The sequence below is a fragment of the Chroicocephalus ridibundus genome, chromosome 2 (genome assembly GCF_963924245.1).
Source record: "Chroicocephalus ridibundus chromosome 2, bChrRid1.1, whole genome shotgun sequence".
NCBI classification, from domain to species: domain Eukaryota; kingdom Metazoa; phylum Chordata; class Aves; order Charadriiformes; family Laridae; genus Chroicocephalus; species Chroicocephalus ridibundus.
In genome coordinates this window covers 138,254,529-138,277,385 of record NC_086285.1, presented here as the reverse complement: position 1 = coordinate 138,277,385, position 22,857 = coordinate 138,254,529, and the positions used below count along the sequence as shown (strand labels likewise).

The following is a 22,857-nucleotide window of genomic DNA, read 5'->3' as shown; positions in this document are numbered from 1 at the left end:
AGTTAATTGTGAAATATTAGATCTTTAAAGCTGAAGACAGAGATGCCAGGTAAATAGGAGTTCTGGTTCAGCAACTTCATATTTTTAGAACACTTGAAAACAAATAATGTTTCTCTAAAAAACACAAGGGTTTTGAATTGGTAAATAGCGTTTGGCTTTCGCATTTACCGTTATTTCTTCAGAAGCATAAAAGTGAAAAAAGAGAATTACCCTTTTCTTTGCCCTACTCTCCACTCCTAAGAATAATCTTTCATTGCATGTTTAACACATTTTAGAATCATAGAATCATAGAATTGTTGAGGTTGGAAGGGACCTTTAAGATCATCGAGTCCAACCTTTAGCCTACCCTGACAAGAGCCATTTCTAAACCATGTCCCTCAGTGCCCCATCTACCCTTTTTTTAAACACCTCCAGGGATGGTGAATCCACCACCTCCCTGGGGCAGCCTATTCCAATGTTTAATAACCCTTTCAGTGAAAAAATGTCTCCTAATATCTAATCTAAACCTCCCCTGACGTAACTTGAACCCGTTTCCTCTCGTCCTATCACTTGTCACCAGGGAGAAGAGGTCAGCCCCCATCTCTCTGCAACCTCCTTTCGGGTAGTTGTAGAGGGTGACAGGGTCTCCCCTCAGCCTCCTCTTCTCCAGGCTAAACAACCCCAGCTCCCTCAGTCGTTCCTCATAAGGTTTGTCCTCCAGGCCCCTCACCAGCTTTGTAGCCCTTCTCTGGACACGCTATTTTCTTCTATAATGTTCCTTCAGTGTTCAAACTTGTAACTTTTTAAGGCTCACTTTTTTTTACCCATAGTAAGGGATTTTTGGTATAGCTTTTCTTCTCCTTGGATCAATGTGCCTAATCAACTAATTGAACTTAAAGAACTTAATTCTGCTGACATGTTTAATTTGGACTTGAACATACATTTCTCTGGGTTCTTGGTTTGACCTATTTAGATGTCTGTTAGGATAGCTTTAAAACACCAGTGCAGTCTAAAACTACCACAAATTGTTGAATGTGAATTAGTTTAGAGATCCCTTTCTGAAGAAATTCCTGTGTTTTCAATGTATCCTGAATTAAGGAATGCCTTGGTATTGGCAAAAGCCTGACTTTTTTTGAGATGATGAAGTTCTGGGGATTTCAACTCAAATTTCAGAAGTCAAGTCATACAACAGTTTGTGTTTTGGTCAGCTATGTCAGAGACAAGCCAAGAACTGGCTTACATGCATTGACCTTTAGTGTGGTTATCAGTAGTTTCAAATACTAAAATGCCACAGGTATTCGTTTTAGAATTGATATTTAGATTTTTATGAGTGAAGTCCTTAATGTTTGCAGTCAAATCTTTGACAGAAGTGTTTGATTTTTAACACAATTTATGGGTATTAGGATTTCTGTTTAAAAGGAGGAACTTTATTTTTTCCTTGTGTCACTTACTGAACCTTTTTCATCTTTCAGTGTACATCTAAACTTTTATCTTGTTACTATTCTGTAATTCTCTGGAAGCTTTAGAATTATGGTACGTTTCAGTTCCTGGAGCTGGCATTTCTGTATTATGAAAAGCATGATCTCCTATGAACTGAAGAGTAAATGGTTATATGCATGCATCAGTGATTCAAAAGACATGGTGCAACACTTGCAATGCCTTGTTTTCTAGTGACAAATACAGACATGAAGTTGCATGCATGTATACTTTCAGGATTTTCTGTACCCTATCTCCTAGAAATACAATATAAACAAGAGAAATATGTAATGTATGTCTTGTAAGTCCTTTTCCTCACCGTCCTTGTTGAGGTTGGTGGCAAATTGTTAATTCTCTGAAATGGTATTAGAAACTTGGCATTAAATGCCAATTGAATTAAATAACCACTATGTGAATCAGTTTGAAGTATTAATAGAGGGGGAAGAATGGCTTTTCAGGAAGACCAGGTAAAGACAAAAGAGCAATATGTTTTGTATGTATCAGGCATATACTTATTCGCAAGTCCAAACTGAACTGAGAGTTGGACTTTGGCAGTGGCTAAAAATGGAAAACATATGAGAATACGGACAATGTCACAATGGGGACCTGAGCCAATAAAATCAGGACTAGGTGAATGAATGCAGCTCAGCTAACTAATAGAAGCAGCTAGTGAACTTAGTAAGAGCATTCTTTATTTGCCATGAACTCACAAATAAAATAAATACGGCAAAATAGATAGCAGTAGAATCCTAGAAAGTGTTTTGTACTTCCACTAGTTTCTGAAATATTTGTAGTAAGGAACAGCTAATAAAACAGAAATGAATGGGAGTAAAAAAAGCTCAAAACCATGAACTCTGCTTTTATGAATGAAATGAGTAAGTGCAGCTGCAGGTTAAGACTTGAACAATTTTCAAGTGTGAGCAACAAGTTCTCTGCGTGTCAAAGCTCTACTTTCCAGGCAAGGAAAAGGTTCTGAAAACTCCATACCCACTGAAAGAAAACAAATGGAAGATGATGACAAGTAATCCAATGTAAAGGAAAGATGAGGTATTGCCAGTATTGAGCACACAAGAAGCCACGCAGTGATCTCAAAGTCAAAAGTAATTGAAAAAAAAAAAATCAGGCTAAGGAGAGTAGTACAGACTTCTAAAGACTAAAGCAGAAGTGCTGAGATACAAGATGGACTTTCACAGGATGCTAAGAGCAATAGGTAAAGCTCTATAAATCACTAGAGACAGAAATAAGGGAAGGAGGCAGTAAAATAACAGATCCGTTACTAGAGAGCAAACTATGGGAAGCAAAAGCAAATGATACAGCAAAGGCTGAAATACTGTCTTTTTACTGTAATGTTAAGAAAAAACTTAGTGGATGTTGGAACATGACAGAATTTGAGGGGTTAGGAGCAAAGGCTAAAATACAGACACTTGGCTAGATGCGTAGTTTTTGTTGAAGAACAACTAGTGCATTGGAGAAGTATGTGAAGAATACTCTTCTGTCCCAAAAAATGATGGGAAAATAACTTTGTGAAGTTTATTACTATGCTGGTAGAGATGTTGAACAAATAATAAAATGGCCAGTCTTAAGAATCAAGAAGTTAACCATTTCTCTCTGAGACTGTGCCTCATGTGACTTGCATCATCTGCCAGGTGATGATGTAGGGGAGAGACATCTAGAAAACATGCTGGATCCAAGAAGGTGATCACAACCAGCATAACTTGTCTGACCCACAGTTTTTCCTGCTGTGTTTGAGCAATGTTCAAGAAAGCATGCCCCGGGACTGTGCTGTTGAAAATTAGTCTGCTGACAGCAGCTAGCTTTCTTATACTCTCTTCATCCACAAAAGGAGTAATCTGTGGGTAGGCGTACTCTTTCCTTAGATATAAATTACATGATCTGCATACCCAGACAAGTGAAATTACCATTAAGCAGAAATCTGTGTGGTTGAAAAGCTTTCCCGGCAATGATTATCTATGGTCCTCTCTCCAGCTAACACAGGAACTCATTTTCTTACCTTTTCTGGGTTCAGTTCTATTCAGTATTTTATTAGCGGAAGAGGGGTTATGGAACACAGAGGATACTTACATACATGGTATTAATGATAACTTGGTAAGAGATGAAGGAACTTTGTATGACCAAAGATAAACTAAAAATATCAAGAAGGAGCTAATATCAAGGTGAAAATCAGTAAGAGGAGAACATACGCTTAAATACAGAAATAAAGAGCAAGACTTTGACAGTAAACCATTTTATAAATAAGAAACCGGTAGTTAATCATGGGCTATTTGAATATACAGTGCTTGTGGTGTTAAAGCACCCTTCTTGTGCTGTGAAATGGTACTTGGATGATGAGCAAGGGTAATCCGCTAACGTGGTTCTTCCTTTGAATTGTGTAGAAGATTCTAGCTGAAATACGGTGTCTGTTTAAACTTTTTAAAAACTGAATCTGCTGAAGGAGCTATCCATTAGCTTTTTCCAAGAGTCTGTAAAGAGCAGTTAAATAAAGCTTATTGTCAGATGGCTTAAATTTTGCTGTGCAAGGATCAAGACACTCACTGTAGAATTATCTTGCAGCTATGTAAACGTCGAGTGCTAAACTGTTTTCAAGGCAGATTCTGGAATCTCTGTCACTGGAACATTCATATGAATATCTTAAGTGCATGCAGCACATCCCTGACAGAATTTGGCTTGATCCTGTCTTCAGAAAAAAATTAAACAATTCTTGTGGCAGTTGGAGGAACATTAGATTTTCTAAAACCTGTTTGCTTTTTCCCGTTCGTTGTAAATCCTCTTTGAGACTTTTATGTCAAGCATCCCTTCTAAGAAAAGGCATCTAAAAATTGTTTTTTATGGAAGTGGTTTTTATCTTCATGCATATTAGAAAAATAATTAATTGGCATCGTTGGACAGGTCTGTTGTTATATATTTTTATGCTTCCATTCATTTGCCTGTTCCATTTCTGAATTCAAAGAAAAATTCCAGGGATTTCTGTCATTGAGTAAACCCCATTACTGTTTAAGTAACTCAAAAATACAGTTTTGCATGTTAGTACTAGGGTTTGAGCTGTATCCATGTGTATTGAAATTTTAATATTCTGGGTGTACAAGGAGCTACTCTTTATTAGAATTTTCAGGCCTGTGCTGTAATTCATTCTGCCAGTCCCCCCAAAAAGACAAGTTGCAGAGCTGTAGGTCTGTAATGGGCTTTTATATATTTTATTTATATAGTACTTCTTATCCCTGAGTACTTTAAGAGAAACACCACTGAAATGCTTACTCATCTGATACTTTTTACTTACGTACAATTTACTGACTCAAAGGCATTAAATAGCAGGCTCAGAGACATTAAATAATAAAGCAAAGGGTTTTATTCCTATTTTTGTATGGTAAATTTTGAGAGATCATTTGATTGCATGAGGCAACACAGCAAGTGATAGAACTGTGTTCACAATTTACACTCTAATTTGGATTGTACTTATGGTTGAGACTGACCTTGTGCTGGAACTTAACAGAAGACAGAAAGATCCTGTAATTCTGAGTAAAGTCAATGCCTCTGTCAAATCTGGTATTTCATCAAGACTTGTTTTCTTCATTTGGCTTTGATTTCTGTTTCAGCTGAAGGATATGTTTCCGGGCTTTCGGTTGGCTCTTCCACCAAAGCGCTGGTTCAAGGATAATTATAATCCTGACTTCTTGGAAGATCGGCAGTTGGGACTACAAGCATTTCTCCAGAACCTAGTGGCTCACAAAGATATTGCTAACTGGTATGTGATTAACCTTTGCTTGTGGATTGGGATTTTTTTGGTGTTCAGACTCCTCATATAGGCTTCTAGACTCTAGCAGTTTATCTTTCAGCAACATAGTAAGGAATTTCATTAATGTTCATGTTGTGCATTTGGTCATTATGTGAATTATTTGGTGTCCTATTAAATTAATCCCATTTTAGCCTAAGCAAAAATGGGGAATTGCAGTATTTTGAGTATTTTGAATTGTACATGGCTAACCACTAACTAAAATCTGTAATATTTAAAATGTTAGATGAATCACATGTTTACTGCTAAAACATTAGTTCTGTATGCTGAATGCAGAACTGATATATTGTTAATTTATATTGAGATTGTTAGGCTGTCATAATGGAAAGTACCTACTCTATTATGTGATTAGTTCTTAAAATGTCTATTAAACTAAAGGTTTTTAATTTACATTACATGATAGTAATAAAGTACCTTTATAGATTGCTTTACATGAGTAAATGTAAACCACAAATAAAAAAAAAAAAGGTTTAAGAGTCTAAAAAACATAATATGCTTAATTAACAAAGTGCAGAAGTCTCTTTGAACAGTATCTTTTTTTCATACAAAGTGGAAGATTCTTCCAAAGCTGGAAGATGAGCAGAACATAATTCTGGCAAATGAAACGTAAAATCATTTTAATATAGGCAAGCAAGTTGCTGGAGGCAGAGCAGTTAATTCTAAAAACATTTCCCAACACCAGAAATAAAAAAAGTTGTGAGATTGCGGTACCAAAGACTCTGTGAGGAATGAGTCTGAGGAGCTGTATTCATTTGAAACTTCATTAAAAACAGAGTAAAAAAATTCTATAGAGCAAACAGCATTTCCTCAAGAATTTTAAAGGAACTAAAATGTAAAATTGCTGAGCTGTGGTGTGAGACCATATAATGCTCATAGCCATTACACTGAAAAGTAAAATAGGTATTACATTTGGCACGTTTTTATAAGGCATTTGACTGTTGAGTCTGGGAGCTGGAGATTAGTAAGTAAATCTGACTTTTGGTACTGCTTGTAATGAAAAACCCAAAGTGGTAAGTAGGTAAATAAAAATAATACTTGGAAAAGCAATAATGTCTTTTGCAGAGGGAAATCTATCTGACAACTAGTTTATGAAGGAGCTCATATAAAATGGTTGAAAGGCAAGGGGAAAACGATTGATGGAAATTTAGGTGTATTACATATGGAATGCTGGACAACAGTTTCGGAAACTGATGTTAAGAATATCTGTGAAAGGGAATGAACAATGAGGTCACGAAGTATTGTAGAAGGATCCCAAGGCACTGAATGAGTAACATTAAATTTCATGGCATGAAGTGCAAAATTACATAAAAGTACATATAGAACCATAAACTCTGTTCTTTTTTGCAACCTGGAAAATAACTATTGGTATTGATACAGTGTTCTCAGTCAGTTCAGTATTCAGCAATAGTGAAAAAGTTGCATAAAAACTGTTGAAGAGGAACTTGAAAAGAAAAAAAAAATTATTGCTGTGGGAATCTGAATTGCACTTCCACATGGTCTGGTGCTAAAACACAGCATTCCATGTCAAAAGAGGGTCTGCCAGAAGTACAGAGAAGGTGAGGAAGAACAGATGAAGCTACAGACAAACTCCCCTGCAAGAAGAGATGTGTTTTCTTTAGTCTGTCATCTTGGGAAAGGGCTGGCTAAACAGGGCATATGAAGTCATCCCAGGGGATAGGGAAGGTGAGTAAAGAATGCTAATATTTTGGATGATTCATAGTCATCTCTCAGTATGTCACACTGCGTTGTGAGGCTTTGTTGTGAGATGTCACCAGACAAAAAGCTTAAATGGTTTCAAAAAGGAATTGGGATCAACCTGTGAGTTTCCCTGTCAGTGGCTATTAAACACGATTATGTGGATGAAATATGTGGCTGAGAAGTTTAAGAACTTCCTGCTTATTAAATTACACAATAATAGGTGTGCCAAAAAAAAAAAAAAAAGAATTATGCTCTAGATGTCACTTGCATTATGCTGCTGGAGACAGAATAGTGAGCTGGATGGACTTTTAGCCTGCTTGAATAGATCTGAAGGCTTCATGCTTCATGTTGTTGCAGCTAGTTTGGTATTTCAGCTAGCTTGTTTGTATCCTGATGATGGTCCATATTGGAAAAAATGGTGTTTGTCATAATTTCAGAAAAAAACACAAAACAAGACCTAACTTTCAGACTGCATCGCTCATCAGATGCAAAAGGGTATTTAAATGTTTGTGGAATCAATTTGTATTTTGGTTAATGAATAGATAGTTAACTGAAATGTGTTTTTGAGGAAAACTCTGATCTTGGCTGTGTAAGGTTCTGCATGAAGATTAAGTTTATTAAAAACGTTATAATCTATTGGTACAGATGATGTTCTAATTTTTGTATTTATGGAAGGCCTGGATTTCTTAGGAAGTGACTAAAACTAGGGAGATTTCATCTGTCCGATTTTTTTTTTTTTTTTACCCACTCCTCAGAGAATTAAAGAATTAAAGTTACTATTAATGGAAGTTAATATTTGCACCTTACATGAGCAGTGGTGAGCATCTGACCCTGCATCCTCTTTAAAAGTTCACCATTTACTTCTACAGTTTTGCAAATAAGTCAAACGGCTTGGGTTGCACCAAAACCAAATGAGCCTTTTCTTTTTGTTTCATTTCTCTTTATGCACTGTATTATCACTGAGGCATACTGACAGTGGGAAATTTGCCCATCGGGGACAGGAGACCTCATCTGGTATACCTACTTTTTAATTAGACTAGATTCACAAAGCAGTTTAAAGATAAAATGTAGGATGGTGTGCAGGTGACTAAACTTAGAGTCTGCCTTTTATGGCTTTCTTCTCATATTTTTGCCTTGTGCTGAAGATTCAGTGAAAGATCAAATAGAAATCCACCCACAGAGTTTGATGTGTTCAAGAAAGTTTTGTGCAGCCCACGAAGTGGGAGAAAGAAGTTTAACCTGCTGAACAGAAGTGTGTGTATATAGATGACGCAGCTCTCCTCTGCCTCCGCCCTGTTGAAGAAGCAGCTTGAAAGGGAGAAACTCGGATGTTGAGTCTTGTCAGGGATCCCCCTGTGGGGTGATGCCCCTTGCAGCTCTTCTTAATTGATCTAGAAGATTTCTATGATACTTGTAAGGCAGAATTTTATCCTGTTTGTTAAACAAAAGGAAGAAGTCTAACACGTGGAGGGGAGAGCAGAGGCAAAGCAGACCCTCAGAGTAAACCTAGGCTGCAAATGAATGTTTATGCGTAATCAGGTGTGTATTTTGGATAAAGAAACAATGTTTTCAGTGACCTTTAATTTTCTTGACTTCCTCATGTAAAATAATGAAATCTACAGCTTTCAAGAAGTTTTGAAAACTATAGAAAAAGACACAGTTTTCTGCCACCAGCTGTAGGTAAAAAAAAAAAAAAAGGGTTTCACCAGATCTAAGTAGATTATATATGTAGATTGGATAGTTTTGCACATTTATTTTTCTGGACACTTGCTTTTTCACTCACAAGCATTACTGCGTGTTATGCCATTGTAAAGTTACCCTTTAATAACACAATAAAATTACTAGCAAAATGTAGAAATTTAAGCACTTTTAAAATATGTTTGAACTGAGCTGTGTGAATAAGGATGAAGATGCTGAAGAAAAATGGTGAGCAGAAGTGTTTCCGCATAATGAATTCTTCTGCATTAGGCATATGTGAGCTCATTCAGAATCTTTATGAAAAGAACGATTCAACCATTAAAAAATGGACTTGAGCATCATGTTGGAAAAGGGTCACTTCAAGCAGATTAAACTATTTGGAGGGAAAAAAACAACCCTGCTCTTCTCCTTGAAAATGTACTTTATATGCCTGAATAACTTTTCATTTGGTTTGAGGTTATGTTTTCTGATAATTTAACTAATGACTTGTTACAGTCTATCATTTTTTGTGCTAATTGGAGTGATAATCTTGGTTTAAATAGCAGACTTTTTTATTATTATTTATTTGAGTATATGGGAGAAGCTGTTTTAATAGTGCAAGTTTAGGCTATGGCTTGATTAATGTAAAACAGTGGAGAGGGCTTGAAAAGGGAAGGTTTTATCGCATTTGTACATAGATTAAGTGGGAAAAGAAACAATCGTGATTGTAGAAAATTTTTTTCAGGTTAGTGTAAAGGCTGATGAGGTGAAAGTGGATACAAAGGCAAAAATTCTGACCAACCACTGGCCAAAAAACCCCACAACCCCACCTGTATCTTCACATGCGCAATAAGGACTGGAATGCAGGCTTACAAAAATCCAACAACAAAATAAAGGTTCAATGTACTTTAGATTAATATTCTTCAGAGCCTTTCTAGAACTAAAATGATGGTATGATCAATGATTAGTGTTTGCTGAAGAAATTTCTCTCCTTGTTTTGCTTGCCAAACCTGAAGCTGTTTGATTAGACTGGTAGCTGGGTAAAAGTTTCCTTTCTTGTGTTTGTACTTTGTGTTTGCCTCAAATGCAGAGAATGAGTGGAAGGCTGAAAATTAGTTTCTTTTGCCCTCACCTTGACACAGGACTTAATTGGGAGGAAGAGACAGGGAATTAGTTTGGGTTCACGTCTTCCCTTTTTTTTTTTTTTTTTTGCATTCGTTGCAGTAGGAGATGATTTAGAGATTTATAGTAGAAAGCGCATGCACAGAATTGCTAATAAGTTACTACTTGCTAATTAATTGTGAATACAGTAGTCTGATTGGAGGTTATTTATAGAAGAATGAATACAACAAGAGGAGGCAAGTCTTAGAAAGGTGGGCAGAGGAACATGTTTGGAGATGTTGAAGAGTTCTATGAAAAGTGATCTAAACTTGGAAGGTGGAATGAGCAAGATGCTCAAAATAACCTGTAGTAAACCACACACACTTCCCTCCTCTGGCCTTTGCAAAACAATGCAGAGAGGGATGACAACTGTTACACAATTTTAAGTTGAACGCATTAGTTTGAAATGTATGCTTAGAGATGCTTAGTATATGTGTGGCATGTTAATCTTGTCACTTCTTATTATTTTATAACCTATTATTCTTTTTTATCTATATATAAACATATATTGTAGCTATAAAAATTACATATTGTGTATATGTCTATGGATTATGATTTTAGCGAAATGGGGACGCGTAAGCATGTTTCAATACCCATGCTTGGTTCCACTGATACTTCCTGAATCTGCGTATGGATTTCAGCAGCATCCTCTTTCATCCATCTTTTAATATGTGTTTTTCACCAGGAGAATTTTTCAAACCTCTTCAATACCAAAGTGATAAACTTGCTTGTCACTTGTCATGTATCAACAAATACCATGACAATTTGAAAAGTCATGTTCTAAATCATGTTGTACTGTCTGTTTGAAAGCTCTTAAGTGTACTTGTGCAATTTCTTAAGTCATATTTTAAATACTGTCCCTGGTTAACACATACAACTGAGACTTAATAGTTTGTTAACATTTTGGGAGTAAATTTGAGGATAGATGTTTGTGTCCCTTAAAGAAATATTGCCCTTGTATGATCATATTTAAGTGTTATTGCTTTTTTGTACTTCAAGTAATTCACTCTCTTTTATTTGGTAAAGTCTTGCAGTGAGAGAATTCCTTTGTCTGGATGATCCTCCAGGTCCTTTTGACAGTCTAGAAGAGAGCAGGGTAAGTGCTATTTAATATGATAAAAGCAGAATGCAAAAGGCAGTAGTTGTTGTTAGAATATTGTAAAATGTGCTGAATGGTATGGAATGAAACACTTTTATTTCTGTTCTTTCAAAAAAGTTTGCCAATGGATGTGTTTCTGAAACTGACAGTCTGATTATTGGTGCACACTGATAATGTTTGACTGCTGTACTTTATCCCTGTCCCAAGATACAATCTCTTCCTTTTTTCCTGTGTGAGCAGTGGATGAAATTTGTTTTTAGGCAACTACTTATATAAAGCAACTACTGAATATAAGGAGAGTTTTTGTAGTTTACATTCAACACGTTCTCACAATGTGTACACCTTAGACTTAAGGTCTTGCAGTAGAATGTTCCTGCTGTGAAATGTAATGAAAGGATTAATTCTGACCACCAAAAATAGTGTTCTTGCAGATAACTAAGTAGTGTCAAGTAGTGTTGTAAAACAGCAGCTTTTCAACATGCATATGAGCACATTGAACAAATAATACTGTATGCTGTGGCCTGTTTAATTAGAAGTATTTCACTGGCATGCAGAGCTGTATCAAGTCTGTCTAGAACAGGTGGTCTTAGTTTTCTTGCTTTATAGAATAACAGTATATTTTAGAATTCCACATACACTGTCAATACCGTAGAAATTATGAATGTTAAGTGATAATCCTTCAACTAAACTTATATTTACCAGCTTGCTTTGCATGTAAGTGGGAGTGCCTTGGCTCTTATTACATTACTGTGTACAACTGAAGGATTTGGTGTGTTTTTTGTGTTACGAGCTCGTGCTTGATTTCTGTACAATCACTTTTCATGGTAGCTATTTAAGTTGATGAAAAGTAATAAAAATTACAGGAATTATTCAGATAATTAAAATATTTAAGTGCCGTCTTCATAGACATTTTGATTGTGTGTATTGTGGTGAAGTCTCAGGGTTATTCTGCCACCACAGGAATTTGGTAAAACTATTAAAATAGCTGTGCTGTTGTAGTTTTGGCTATTAGCCATTTCTGTAAAGTTGTTAGAGACATCTGACATAAAATTCTGGTCTCCAGGGGATACCCCACCTTATTGCAGAGTGGTTGAAGTTGCAAGGGACCCCTTGAGATCAGTTGCTCAAGCAAGGTTAGCTACTGCAGGTTGCCCAGGACAATGTCCAGTCAGGTTTTGAATGTTGTACAGAGGGGACTTCACAGCTTCTCTGTGCAGCCTGCTACAGTGTTTGATCACCATCACAGTAAAATGGTGTTTTTTCATGTGTTCAGATTGAATTTCCTGGTTTTTAGTTTGTGCCCATTGTCTCTTGTCCTGTCAGCGGCCACTTCTGACAAGAGTCTGGCTCCCTCTTCTTCATTCCCTCCCATCAGGCATTTGTACCCATTGATAGGATCACCCCGAGCTTTCTCTTTTCCAGACTGAAGAGTCCCAGCTCTCTCATCCTCTTGTCACATAAGAGATGCTTCAGTCCCTCAATTATCTCTTATTATAGTATTTGAGTCATGAGACCTGGGATCCTGGTGGACAACAAGCTGGAGGTCAGCCAGCTCTATCAGCACTCATGGGTGCAGCCTGTCAGGCCCCACGGGTTTATCTATGTCCAATTTTTTAAGTGCTCCCTGACCTGGTCCTCCTCCACTGAGGGTAAGTTTGTCTCGCTGTTCCCTGTGTTTGTCTCTGGTTGCAGAGGTCTGGGATTCGTGAAGGCTGGTATTGCCAGTGAAGACAGGCAAACATGGTGTTGAGTACCTTAACCTTTTCAGTGTGATTTGTCACAAGCTCCCCCACTCCATTCGGCAGCAGCTCCATGGTTTCCCTAGTCTTTCTTTTGTTGATTATGTACTTGTAGAATCCTGTCTTGTTTTCTTTCACATGCCTTGCCGGATTCAACTCCAGGTTAGCCTTCACTTTCTTAACCCTGTGCCTGTAAGATCAGACAGCAGCCCTATACTCCTGGGTCACCTCTCTCTATGCTTCCACTGCTAGTACGCTTGCTTTTTGTATCTGAGTTCAGTTACAAGCTCCTTGCTCATCCATATGGACCTTTGCTTGACTTCTGTTTGTTGAGCTGGACCTTTATTGAGCTTGAAGGTGGTGCTCCTTGAATATCGGCTAGCTCTCCTGGGCTGCTGTTCTCTCCAGGGTGGTTTCCCATGGATTTTCCAAGCAGATCTTGGAAGAATCTTCCAAGCAGATTTCTGAAGAGATTGAAGTCTGCTCACCTGAAATCCATGGTTGTGGTCCTGCTTTTTGCCCTGTTCCTGCCTGTTAGGATCCTGAACTCCTACATATCAGAGAGCATCTATATCCATCCCTCGCTTTTATTTTGCAAACAATGCCCAACTACAGGACAAGCGCTGTTGTTCACATACTTATTCCTGGAGTTTATTTTTAAAGGTACCTCAAAAGTCACTGCAGTTCTGCCTTACTGTTGTCATACAAAGCATTGCAAAAAAAATCTTCTATGTTTTCCTGATAATGAAAAATATGGATATCTTCTATTTGTTTTATGTCTATTCTATTATTCCAGTTCAAGAAGGACTTGCCAAAACATACTTATCTTTTGTGGGAGAAGTATAGGTATCTCCCCCACTAGAAATTGATTAGGCCTTAGAGAAATTTTATCACAGAACCATAGGCAAAATATTTCTTAAAGCAATCCTTTTTGTCATATCATTGGTAATTGTTTCCACAGGTCCTTTCCCAGCCATTAGTGTTTCATGATCCAGTGAAGAAGGAAGCAAAGCTCTCTTTCATCTGGTCTAGTTCTGTTGCCCTTTAAAAACTTATAGGGAAAATTGGTCCCACCAGAGTACTGGAACTGTACCAGACTCTAGGTGTCCAGCACTTCAAGGAGGAAGATATATCATTACACACAATTCCCCGATAGGTCTTGCTCAGCTTTGGTTCACCTTTCTTGATTTCTACGTGACTTCCTTTCCTTGGGCAGCTGATACACAGATTGTAGCTAGAGAGGAGTTTTTCCAACAGGCTTTTTCCAGTTCTCATATAGAACAATGGAACAGTACACACCACCTGTGGAATACTTTTAGTTATTCTGTGAATCGGGAAATTTGCAAGTGTATAAATCTAAAGGTAGAAATAATATAACTTAATTATATTCTTAAGGACATAATGGCCAATTTCCAGTCAGGACACTAGCAACCCTGAACAGTTCTACAAAACACACTAGAATTCACTTAATTGGCTTGGATGAAACAGGATGACTGCTTAACTGCAATGATTACTACAGCGATCACGAAAAATGCTGTGTGAATTGCATGCCACGTGTTCTCGGCTCTAGTAGATGTTCAATAAAGCTGTGGCTTAACTGATTATTTGTCTTCAATGCCTGTTAACCAAGATAAATTTGCTATCTGAGTCAATAAAATAAACTAAAACTCCGTGCAAAAAAAATAAATCAAAATGGTTATTGGATTGAAAAACACTGCATTTGTTTGAATTGTAGAATTACAGGAAAACTTAACATTTTAAAGAAGTTGTAAGTCTGCTTCAATTAAACCCAAGAATAGTATCTTCTTGATCTTCATAGCCCATTTTAAAACTTGAGGAAAAAAGGTGTCTTAAGAGCATTGTTCTTAACTGAACTCACATAAACTGTTTATATTCAATGGATTCCGTGAATTAGTGGTTAGTTACGTGTGGTGTTAAGCCAAGAAAGGGTTTCTTATTTAGCACGAGCATGTAAATTATTAAATCAGAATCGCACGTTACTGTTGGTAGACTTGCTCTTTCCAGTAATAGAGCAGCAGGCTCTGTGCCAACGTTTCTGTCACTTCCTGCATTCTGTGGATGTTGCGTTACACGTTGGCTCTTCACATTAAACTTTGAGATTGCTCACTGTCAGGTTCGTCAGGATGTGCTATATATACACGTCATGCTCAGCAGAGTAACACGACATACTTATCATGGTTGAGTAGTTAGTGTTCTTAGCATTTTACTAAACCTTCTCGAAATGTTTTTGTATTGGTCTTCTGACTCTCGTGATTGTCATATTTGGTACGGAACTGTACAACTTCATCTTTATCCTGGGTAGGGGAAGAACATACAGTTTATGCAGATATTCCTACCATTGTGGGAACAATTAGATACTTTGAAATTGCCTTCCAAGTCCTGTGAAAGCAAAGCTTATATGAGGGGAAAGAGGAGTAAGGAGTTCAGCTGATGTTCCATATAGGGGAAAAAGGTACAAAATTAGGGACTGTGCATCAAAGGAGAGAAACCTTTTTCTGAAGTCTCTTGTGAGACAAACAAACAATGCAATAAAGTATTTGCATTGCAGTTTAGGATAATAATTCAGTGTTCAAAGCAAAGCGGCATTGTTCTATTACAGACAGGACTTTTTTTTAAGCTTATGTAGTTCTTTATGATAATCAATACAAAGCAAAGCAGCTACAATTCTGTTACAGGTTAATATTTCTAAAAGAAAAATCAATAAAGGCAGTTCACTGAAGTTAAATAGAATATGTTCTTAAATTTGTCTTTTTAGGCTTTCTGTGAAACTCTGGAGGAAACAAATTACCGCCTACAAAAGGAATTGCTCGAGAAACAAAGGGAGGTTGAATCGCTGAAGAAATTGTTAAGTGAAAAGCAACTTCATATAGATGCCATTGAAAGAAGAATTAGGTACGTAGAAATTTTATGGGGTTTAGGAGTTTCTTTCCATGAAGACATTTTCTCTATATAGTGACAAGATCCAGCTTTAAATGTATTCTTGGAAACAATTTTCTCCACGTAACCACACACAAAGCAATATTTTCAGTAGGCTCTTTCTCATATGCTGGCCAAAAAGCTGCTGTTTAATACTGAGAAAGTGTTGTCCCATCTTTTTCCCTCTAAAGTAACGGGGATTATGTTTCTTAATCCTATAATTCCTGTAAAGATAAGGCAAAGATTCTCTTCTGCTTTTGAAATGTTGGATAAGTGAAATGCCCTGCTAGAGATGAGAGCAGTGGAAAAAATTGCTTTGAGTTACAAGATTCCACCTGTAGTCAAAGCTTTGACAGAGCGTAGTGATCACGCAATTATATGTCTGTATTAATGTCTTCAACTGACATTAGTCAGTTGGCAACATGGCAACTTCTGAATTGCCTGGAATGATGTTGCAGATCATCCATTTAAATCTAAGGGGGAAAAATGGTAGAGTTTTTATTATAAAACTTCATGGTGCCTGTCTGCTAAATTTTGTAGCAGGCCCAGGGCAGTTGTTGGGCTATTCAGTGTCCCGACAGATCTGATGAGTCAGTTATTGTGGGACTTCCTTAGAAAAGGAGTAAGTTCCCATGGTCTTTTTAGAAGATATTTTAGTACTGCTTGGCTTGTTGAGTCTAGCATACCCAGGTTGACTAACAAATCACGTATTTGGATATACGGTTTAAGTGAACTACATTTGGAAAAGGATTTAAATGGAATTGTTGTGGCTCACTGAAAATTCTGATCGGAATGCCATATTCATATTGTCACTTACTCCTGAAGGCAAGTAATTACACTTGAAAGATGCTTTCCCTGTTTGAGGAGAAAGTTATGACTTACTGCTGGCTTAAACAGTGGAATAGCCAACAAAAATTAAATAACTCACATTTGACTAAAACATTATGATACACAGTCTGTGTGACTAAAATAAGAAAGCATGAGTGGCAAAAAGGGATTTTATGTTTTACTGCTTTCCCTGAAGAGAGATTTTTTTTTTTTAACACACTGCCAGTTTCCCAGACGTTTGAAATTATTGAAAGCCAGCCAAGTAGTATCTGAAGTCTTAATGGAAAATAGCTCCTGTGATTTTCAGTTGTAAAAGTTACCAAGTAAACCCATGACCTCGTGTAAGAAATTCAGCCTATCTGATGGGAATCGAACCCAAAAGAAACGGCTCTGTTTTGTCGAAGTGGAATTTTGATCTGATGGCCCAACAAGAATTAAGCATCTTCTGCCTTTATGCTCTAAAGGCCAGGTACCTGAAATGTGTGTGAGGTAGGAGGGGACAGTTGGACAAGGTATCAGACTGGTAGGCCTTTACATATCATGCTGGATTTGCCCCAGACGTAGGTCAATAATCATGTTAGAGAATACTGCTGAGGTGCTACTTAATGCATGTGGTAAAATAGCACTATAGAAACAATGGTAATTAAGAGGGTGAAATATAGTAGTATCACTTTCAACGTAAAATTGTTCACAAGCTTTTCTTTCCAATTCAGGTGGCAGCTTTCAACACTAAATTGATATACATTTTCCCCACAGAGCAATACTTTGGAAATAAGTTTTGGTAATAGTTTTACATGACCATATTCCCATTTGTAGCCAGGCTAGTCGGACTGCTAACTCATGTTGCTGTTAAGAAAAAATTATTACCTGTCTCTTTATTGTTAATGGGAAAATGTATTGTTCTGAAACTTAATGTGTGACTCTAAAGTTACAATGAGAAATTTGGGAAACTGTTGCAGAGCTCTTTTTATTATCCTGGCTGTCTTCCTTATAACTATGTTTTGGTTATAATCCTTCTGCCATTTAGACAAGATGTGTGTGGCTTAGATCATCTGCTTGTAATTTCTTACCTGAGGTCATAATCGCTCCTCTGGGACTTGAATTTTGTAAAGCTACTAAACTGTAAGACAACCAGAGGATTGAATTTAGTTTAGGAAGAAGCAGCTGGAGCAAATAAACTGTTTAAATAGCTATCTAGTGCAAACCCTGCATCTTTGTAGTAATAAAAGAAATGGGGCATGTAGGAGTGAGATTGATGGGTTCCCAGAAACTGTAAAATTTAAAATGAAACAAACAGCTCTTCAGCAATGAATGTTTGCTGTATGGATTGGTGGTACCCTGTTCTTATTTGTTGTAGGGACATATCTTCAGGAAAAATGACTCGTCAAATGTCAGGAGAAGAGAGTGAGTGCAGTGGTGAGGTGGAGTCTTCTGCAGTAGAAGCAGACCAGGGTACCCTGGGTGAGGACAGCTGGTAAATACTACTATTTTACTTATATTTTAGTTTTTTTTCTTAAAGTATGTCTTTAAATGTTTGGTCTTACATAAATTCTGAACAGCTGAGGAATTCAGCATTTTATTGCACCTCTCTGTAGCTATCCCATGTTTCACAGAGGCCTTCAGGATAGATGATTTTGGATCTGGAATAAGTGCTAAATTGAACAACTTTGTAAATGTTTTGTAGATTGCAGGCATAAAATGACTATGGAGAATCATACTAGTTTCCGTTTGACAAAGTTCATTGATCTGTTATTGCAGCTCAGATAAAGAGAACCATGAGGCTTGCTGGAGTGGCTCTTTGGCTGAAAATTCTGTGCCAGAAATTGAAGTCGCTGAAGTAGCATACACCGCTGATGAAGAAGAATAGATCACTAGCAGCTGCTGTTACCTGGGAAAGGTTCATGTTTGGGACATACCCTGTGGGTAGGGGCACATAGCAGCTGCAGAGAACTTACAGCAAAGAGCAAGAATGCACACACTGAATGTTTACATAAATCCTTACAAATTATTAACGTAAGAAATATACCCAGTGCTGCTTTGATTTCAATTTTTATCTAGCCTTTATATATTTAATATATTACAGTCTAATAAGGGCTAAAATCAGCTAAAGTTTAGATACATACATACACAATTTGGCTGACTTTTTCCTAGCAGAGTGGTGAAAACTTCACATTAAATCACCAAACACTCCTAACTAGCATGTCATATGTTGCCACTGATGTGACACATTTGATGCGTTCATCTGTTTGGTATTTGTGTTTTCGTATTCTTATAGCCATAAATTAATGCTTGTTGAAGTAAAAACGGGCTCATCTTATGTTTAATAAGAGTGTAGAATGTGTTGTTTTTAAGCTGTAAAGTTGAAGACTATTTCTCTGGCAATTTTAATGCAATGCAATAGGAAAACTTCCAGTACCAAGAGAAAAGTACTTACGAAATGGGATTATAGTTGGACATTTTAAAGAAAAAAAAAAAATGGTCATTTTTGCTGAAGGAACTAGTGAGACCCCCAAAACACTGTGTATTTTCATCCCAAGTTAGCATGCTGTAATACTTTTTGTTCGGTAATGCTGCTTTTAAAATCTGGGATACCTTTGCTACATACCCATGTAACAATAAAATCCGTGAGTTTGCCTTTTACTTGGAACACTACCTCTTACCATCTTGCTAACGCATTCATGTTTGTTTAAAAATATTCCAGATTATATGGAGATGATGGAAAGACTTGTAAAGAAGCCATATTTTTTCCTGCACGGTTCATAACTAGATTGAATCTAGTTGCAATGTATTTTTGTTTCAATATATTGTGCACATGGGGATGTTGCTCCATATGTTCGATAGCCTATTTTTCAAAATGTATTAAGACAGGAGATGCACTTTATAATTAAGACTCCACTGTGCCAAGTTCAGTTGGCTAATTCGTTGAGAAAGGGGAGTTGCAGGGAGAGGATTATGTAGTGCCTTTTTGTATTTTACTTGTTCATTACTGCAGGATTGTGTTACAGTGCTCTGGGTCAGCTCTGTGGAATCTTTGATACAGCTTGTTTCTGTTCTTCACTTATTTACTGAAAGTGCCTTGTTTTATTCCGCTTTTCCAATAGGAAGAATGCTGTTTTGTTTTAATCTTTTTTTCTTTTTTTTCGCCCTATACCACCCACATCGTTGTTTAATGTTGTCAATATGCAGTGTCTTTGTGCTGGAGTTTTCAAAGGGAGCTTTGTACTTCAGGCTGTGCATACAATGACCTTTATGCAGAACTGTATAAACCTTCCTGGTGAAATAAAACTATGGACAAAACACCTGTCTTCTCTTCTCCGTTAGGAAAAACAAAAAAGCTCAATTCCTTATGTAGTAGAAGGACAAAAATACTATTGGAAAGAGACATTTCTTACCTCAGTGATTTCCTACAGTTACTCAGCTTTTGGTCTGAGTTTCATTTGTACCAAAAATTGTCTGCATGAAAATGAATGAGAATGCTGTAACAAGATACCAGAAAACTTACTGTACTTCTGTTGAAGACGAAAATAAAAAAAGAAACTGATTTTTTTTTTTTTTATATTCCACATGAATCCTCATAGATGTTGAGTGAACTCAATAAAGTTTTGACACCTTACTGAAAATTCATGTAATCTTCTGTCAGATGTCACTTAATATTTGGAAAGAAGGTTGAACATTGTATGTTAAAATAGCCTTAGCTTTACAACTATAAATGTTTTTTAAATCTTGACAAGGTGCTTGGGTCATACATCCTAGGACTGCTTCAGGTAAATCTGCAAATCTAGTCACTAAAGAAAGCATTAGTGTAACTTACAGTTTAGTCATGAGCAGGCAAAGGAAGGGAAATTTTGTGCTCTGTCTTTAAGATTTATATGATATTTTGCTGACACAAAAGACTTGGTATTGCATGAATAGACGTTTTTGTTTAGGTGGATCTTGATTTTTATTTTTTTTGAATTAAACTGAGCTGAAAACTGTGACTTTGTTCAGCAGCCATGTGGTATGACTTGGCCTATGTTACTGGTTAATGAATGGTTACCCTCCCAAGGGACATGAAATTCAAGGTGGGCAGCCCACGGTGGCCTTGAGCATCCTGCTGGAGGCGGTTTCCAAATTTGTCCCGTATTGATTTTTTTTTTGTTTTTTTTTCTGGTGCGCTTGCTTCCGTTCTGGCACTATTCTCTACCCCTATCCTTGTCATTTCACTCACTGCTGCAATTTTAGTCCAGAAGCAGCCAACTTTCAATTATTTCATTCATGAGGATTTCACAGTGGAATTCTGTGCTCTTCACAACGTGCAGAATATTGAAACTGGAATTGTAGCGGAGTGAACTAATGACAAGAATCGCAGCCAGTAAGGCTTTGTTCTTTTCTGTTGCACTTAATCATTGCAAAGGTAGTTGTTTTAATAGTTCAGTCACTGATTTACAGTCTTTTCCCCTTTAATTTTAGATTTAAATACATTGTACCCAGCTTATTTTTACTGGGGTTTTGTTTGGTTTTTTTTTTAATACTATAAATTCAATAATCCTGCAGGATTTTTTATCTTCCAAAGCACTTGCAGTCTGCCCCTGCCACTTCTGTGCTTTTGATTTGTATACTCCTAAATCAGTTAAAATGCTGACTAGTACGGAATCAAGAATGAGTCCCTGTAAAACTCCCACTTCATCCCTTTCCCACTGTGACACCCGTTAGTTACTGTGAGTACAAGAGTGCCATTGAACCAGCTCCAGGAAGGCAACAAATGCGGTAATTCAGGAAACTGCACCTGATGGTTGTAGGAGTCTCCTACACCGTGCGCTTTCCCGTGGGCTGCTGTCCTCGCTGCTTTGGGTCAAGCATCTCTGTTCCTCCGGGGGGGGTCGTAGTTGGGCAGAAAAGGGACATGGAAAGAATCATAGAATGTGGTGGGTTGGCAGGGACTTTTAAAGGTCATCTAGTCCAAGCCCCCTGCAGCAAGCAGGGACATCTTCAACTAGATCAGGTTGCTCAGAGCCTCATCAAGCCTGGCCTTGGATGTCTCCAGGGATGGGGCCTCCACCACCTCTCTGGGCAACCTGTTCCACTGTCTCACCACCCTCATTGTAAAGAACTTCTTCCTAATGTCTAATCTAAACCTGCCCTGTTCTAGTTTAAAACCATTGCCCCTCATCCTATGGCTACATGCCCTTGCCAACAGCCCCTCCCCAGCTTTCCCGTAGGCCCCCTTCAGGGGCTCCTGTTCTAGGTGCTGTGTCTGCCCCAAATTGGTTTTTCTCTGTACATCTCAATAGACCTCTAAGTACCTTGATTTGTCTCTCTGGGGTTTCTGTTCCTTTGTTGAAATGTAGCTATGAAGCAGTAGCAATTCTCCTGCCAGAAATTTGCATTTCTAGTAGAACTGATAACAAATGCAACTTACTCTAGCAAGTTTTGTGGGTTTTTTTTCCCCTGTGCTACAGCAGGCTCTAACACACGCTGGGGGAGGAATTCTGAAATCATGCTCTAAAGTTGCTGCTGCTGCAATCAATTTTTTTAAGAAATGTCGAATAACACCATCAAATAGTCTGAGGTCATGAATCAGCAAGGAAGGGAAGAGTCCCGTGGGAAACACTCCCTTCATGGAATACCAGGTCTGGTGGTCTTTCTTCCTATCGTTCATGTCTATATTTCAATTAAGTCTTCGTCCCGGAGATCAGTACATCCAGATTTCTAGACAGATCCAACATTCAGAACTAGGTGTGTCCTTTTGCTATAAAATACTGGGCTTGGTCTCAGGGATGCTGGGGTAACCGAGCTATCTCCTCGCATCCATGTCTCTCTGTTTGAACTCGGAGAGCTGATAATGCAGCTGTCTCCAAAGGAGATGTCTCTTTTGAACAGTTTGTGTTCCGGGGGAGCAGTCAATGGACTGACCAGTGGAGTTTTTCATCCTACATTTTTATTTATTATCGTCATCACATTTTTAATGTATCTTAACCTCCTCGCTGAAGGAAAAAATGAGGAGTGGGAAAGGCAGAGGAGAAAGAGGGGATTGCCTTGTCCATAGTTTACACTTGAGGATTTTTCCCCTTTGAAAATTTGTTCAATCATTTGCGAACCGGAATCACTTCTCCATTAAATGTTAGTTTCTGTGCTGTGAGTGGTTTAGGTTCTGTGTTCTCGTAACCCATTCAGGAACCTCTTTCTAGGGCTTCTTCCATAGCACTGGTGTTTCTTAGCGATCCCTTGCTTTATCCTAGTCTGGTTTCGAAGGGCAGTCTTTTGTGTTTGGTCCTTCCCAGGTTGCGCATTGCAGGGAAAACAAACTGAGCCTGGGCTTTTGTTAAATGTTTTCAGTCTTCCTCCAAAGTTTCACCTATCTTTTGTTACCTGATGCAACCGTACAGATTTGGGAGAGTGGAGAGATGGGATAACGCAGTCCTTTATTCTAAACAATAAAAGATTAAATTATTCTTGTAATAAATTACAACTTCTGT

The 22,857-nt window shown here is 37.6% G+C and overlaps 1 protein-coding gene across 4 annotated transcripts in view; it reads left to right on the top strand.

Moving 5' to 3' along the window:
* Positions 1-20,379, top strand: part of SNX16 (sorting nexin 16) — a 29,736-nt gene extending 9,357 nt beyond the window's left edge. For all 4 annotated transcript variants that reach the window (XM_063327123.1, XM_063327122.1, XM_063327125.1 and 1 more), the window contains exons 4-8: positions 5,067-5,215; positions 10,826-10,895; positions 15,414-15,550; positions 17,760-17,876; positions 18,161-20,379. In XM_063327123.1, coding sequence (XP_063183193.1) covers positions 5,067-5,215; positions 10,826-10,895; positions 15,414-15,550; positions 17,760-17,876; positions 18,161-18,269 — 582 coding nt within the window. In that variant the 3' untranslated portion in view covers positions 18,270-20,379. The remainder of the gene's footprint in view (positions 1-5,066; positions 5,216-10,825; positions 10,896-15,413; positions 15,551-17,759; positions 17,877-18,160) is intronic.
* Positions 20,380-22,857: the final 2,478 nt, after the last annotated feature.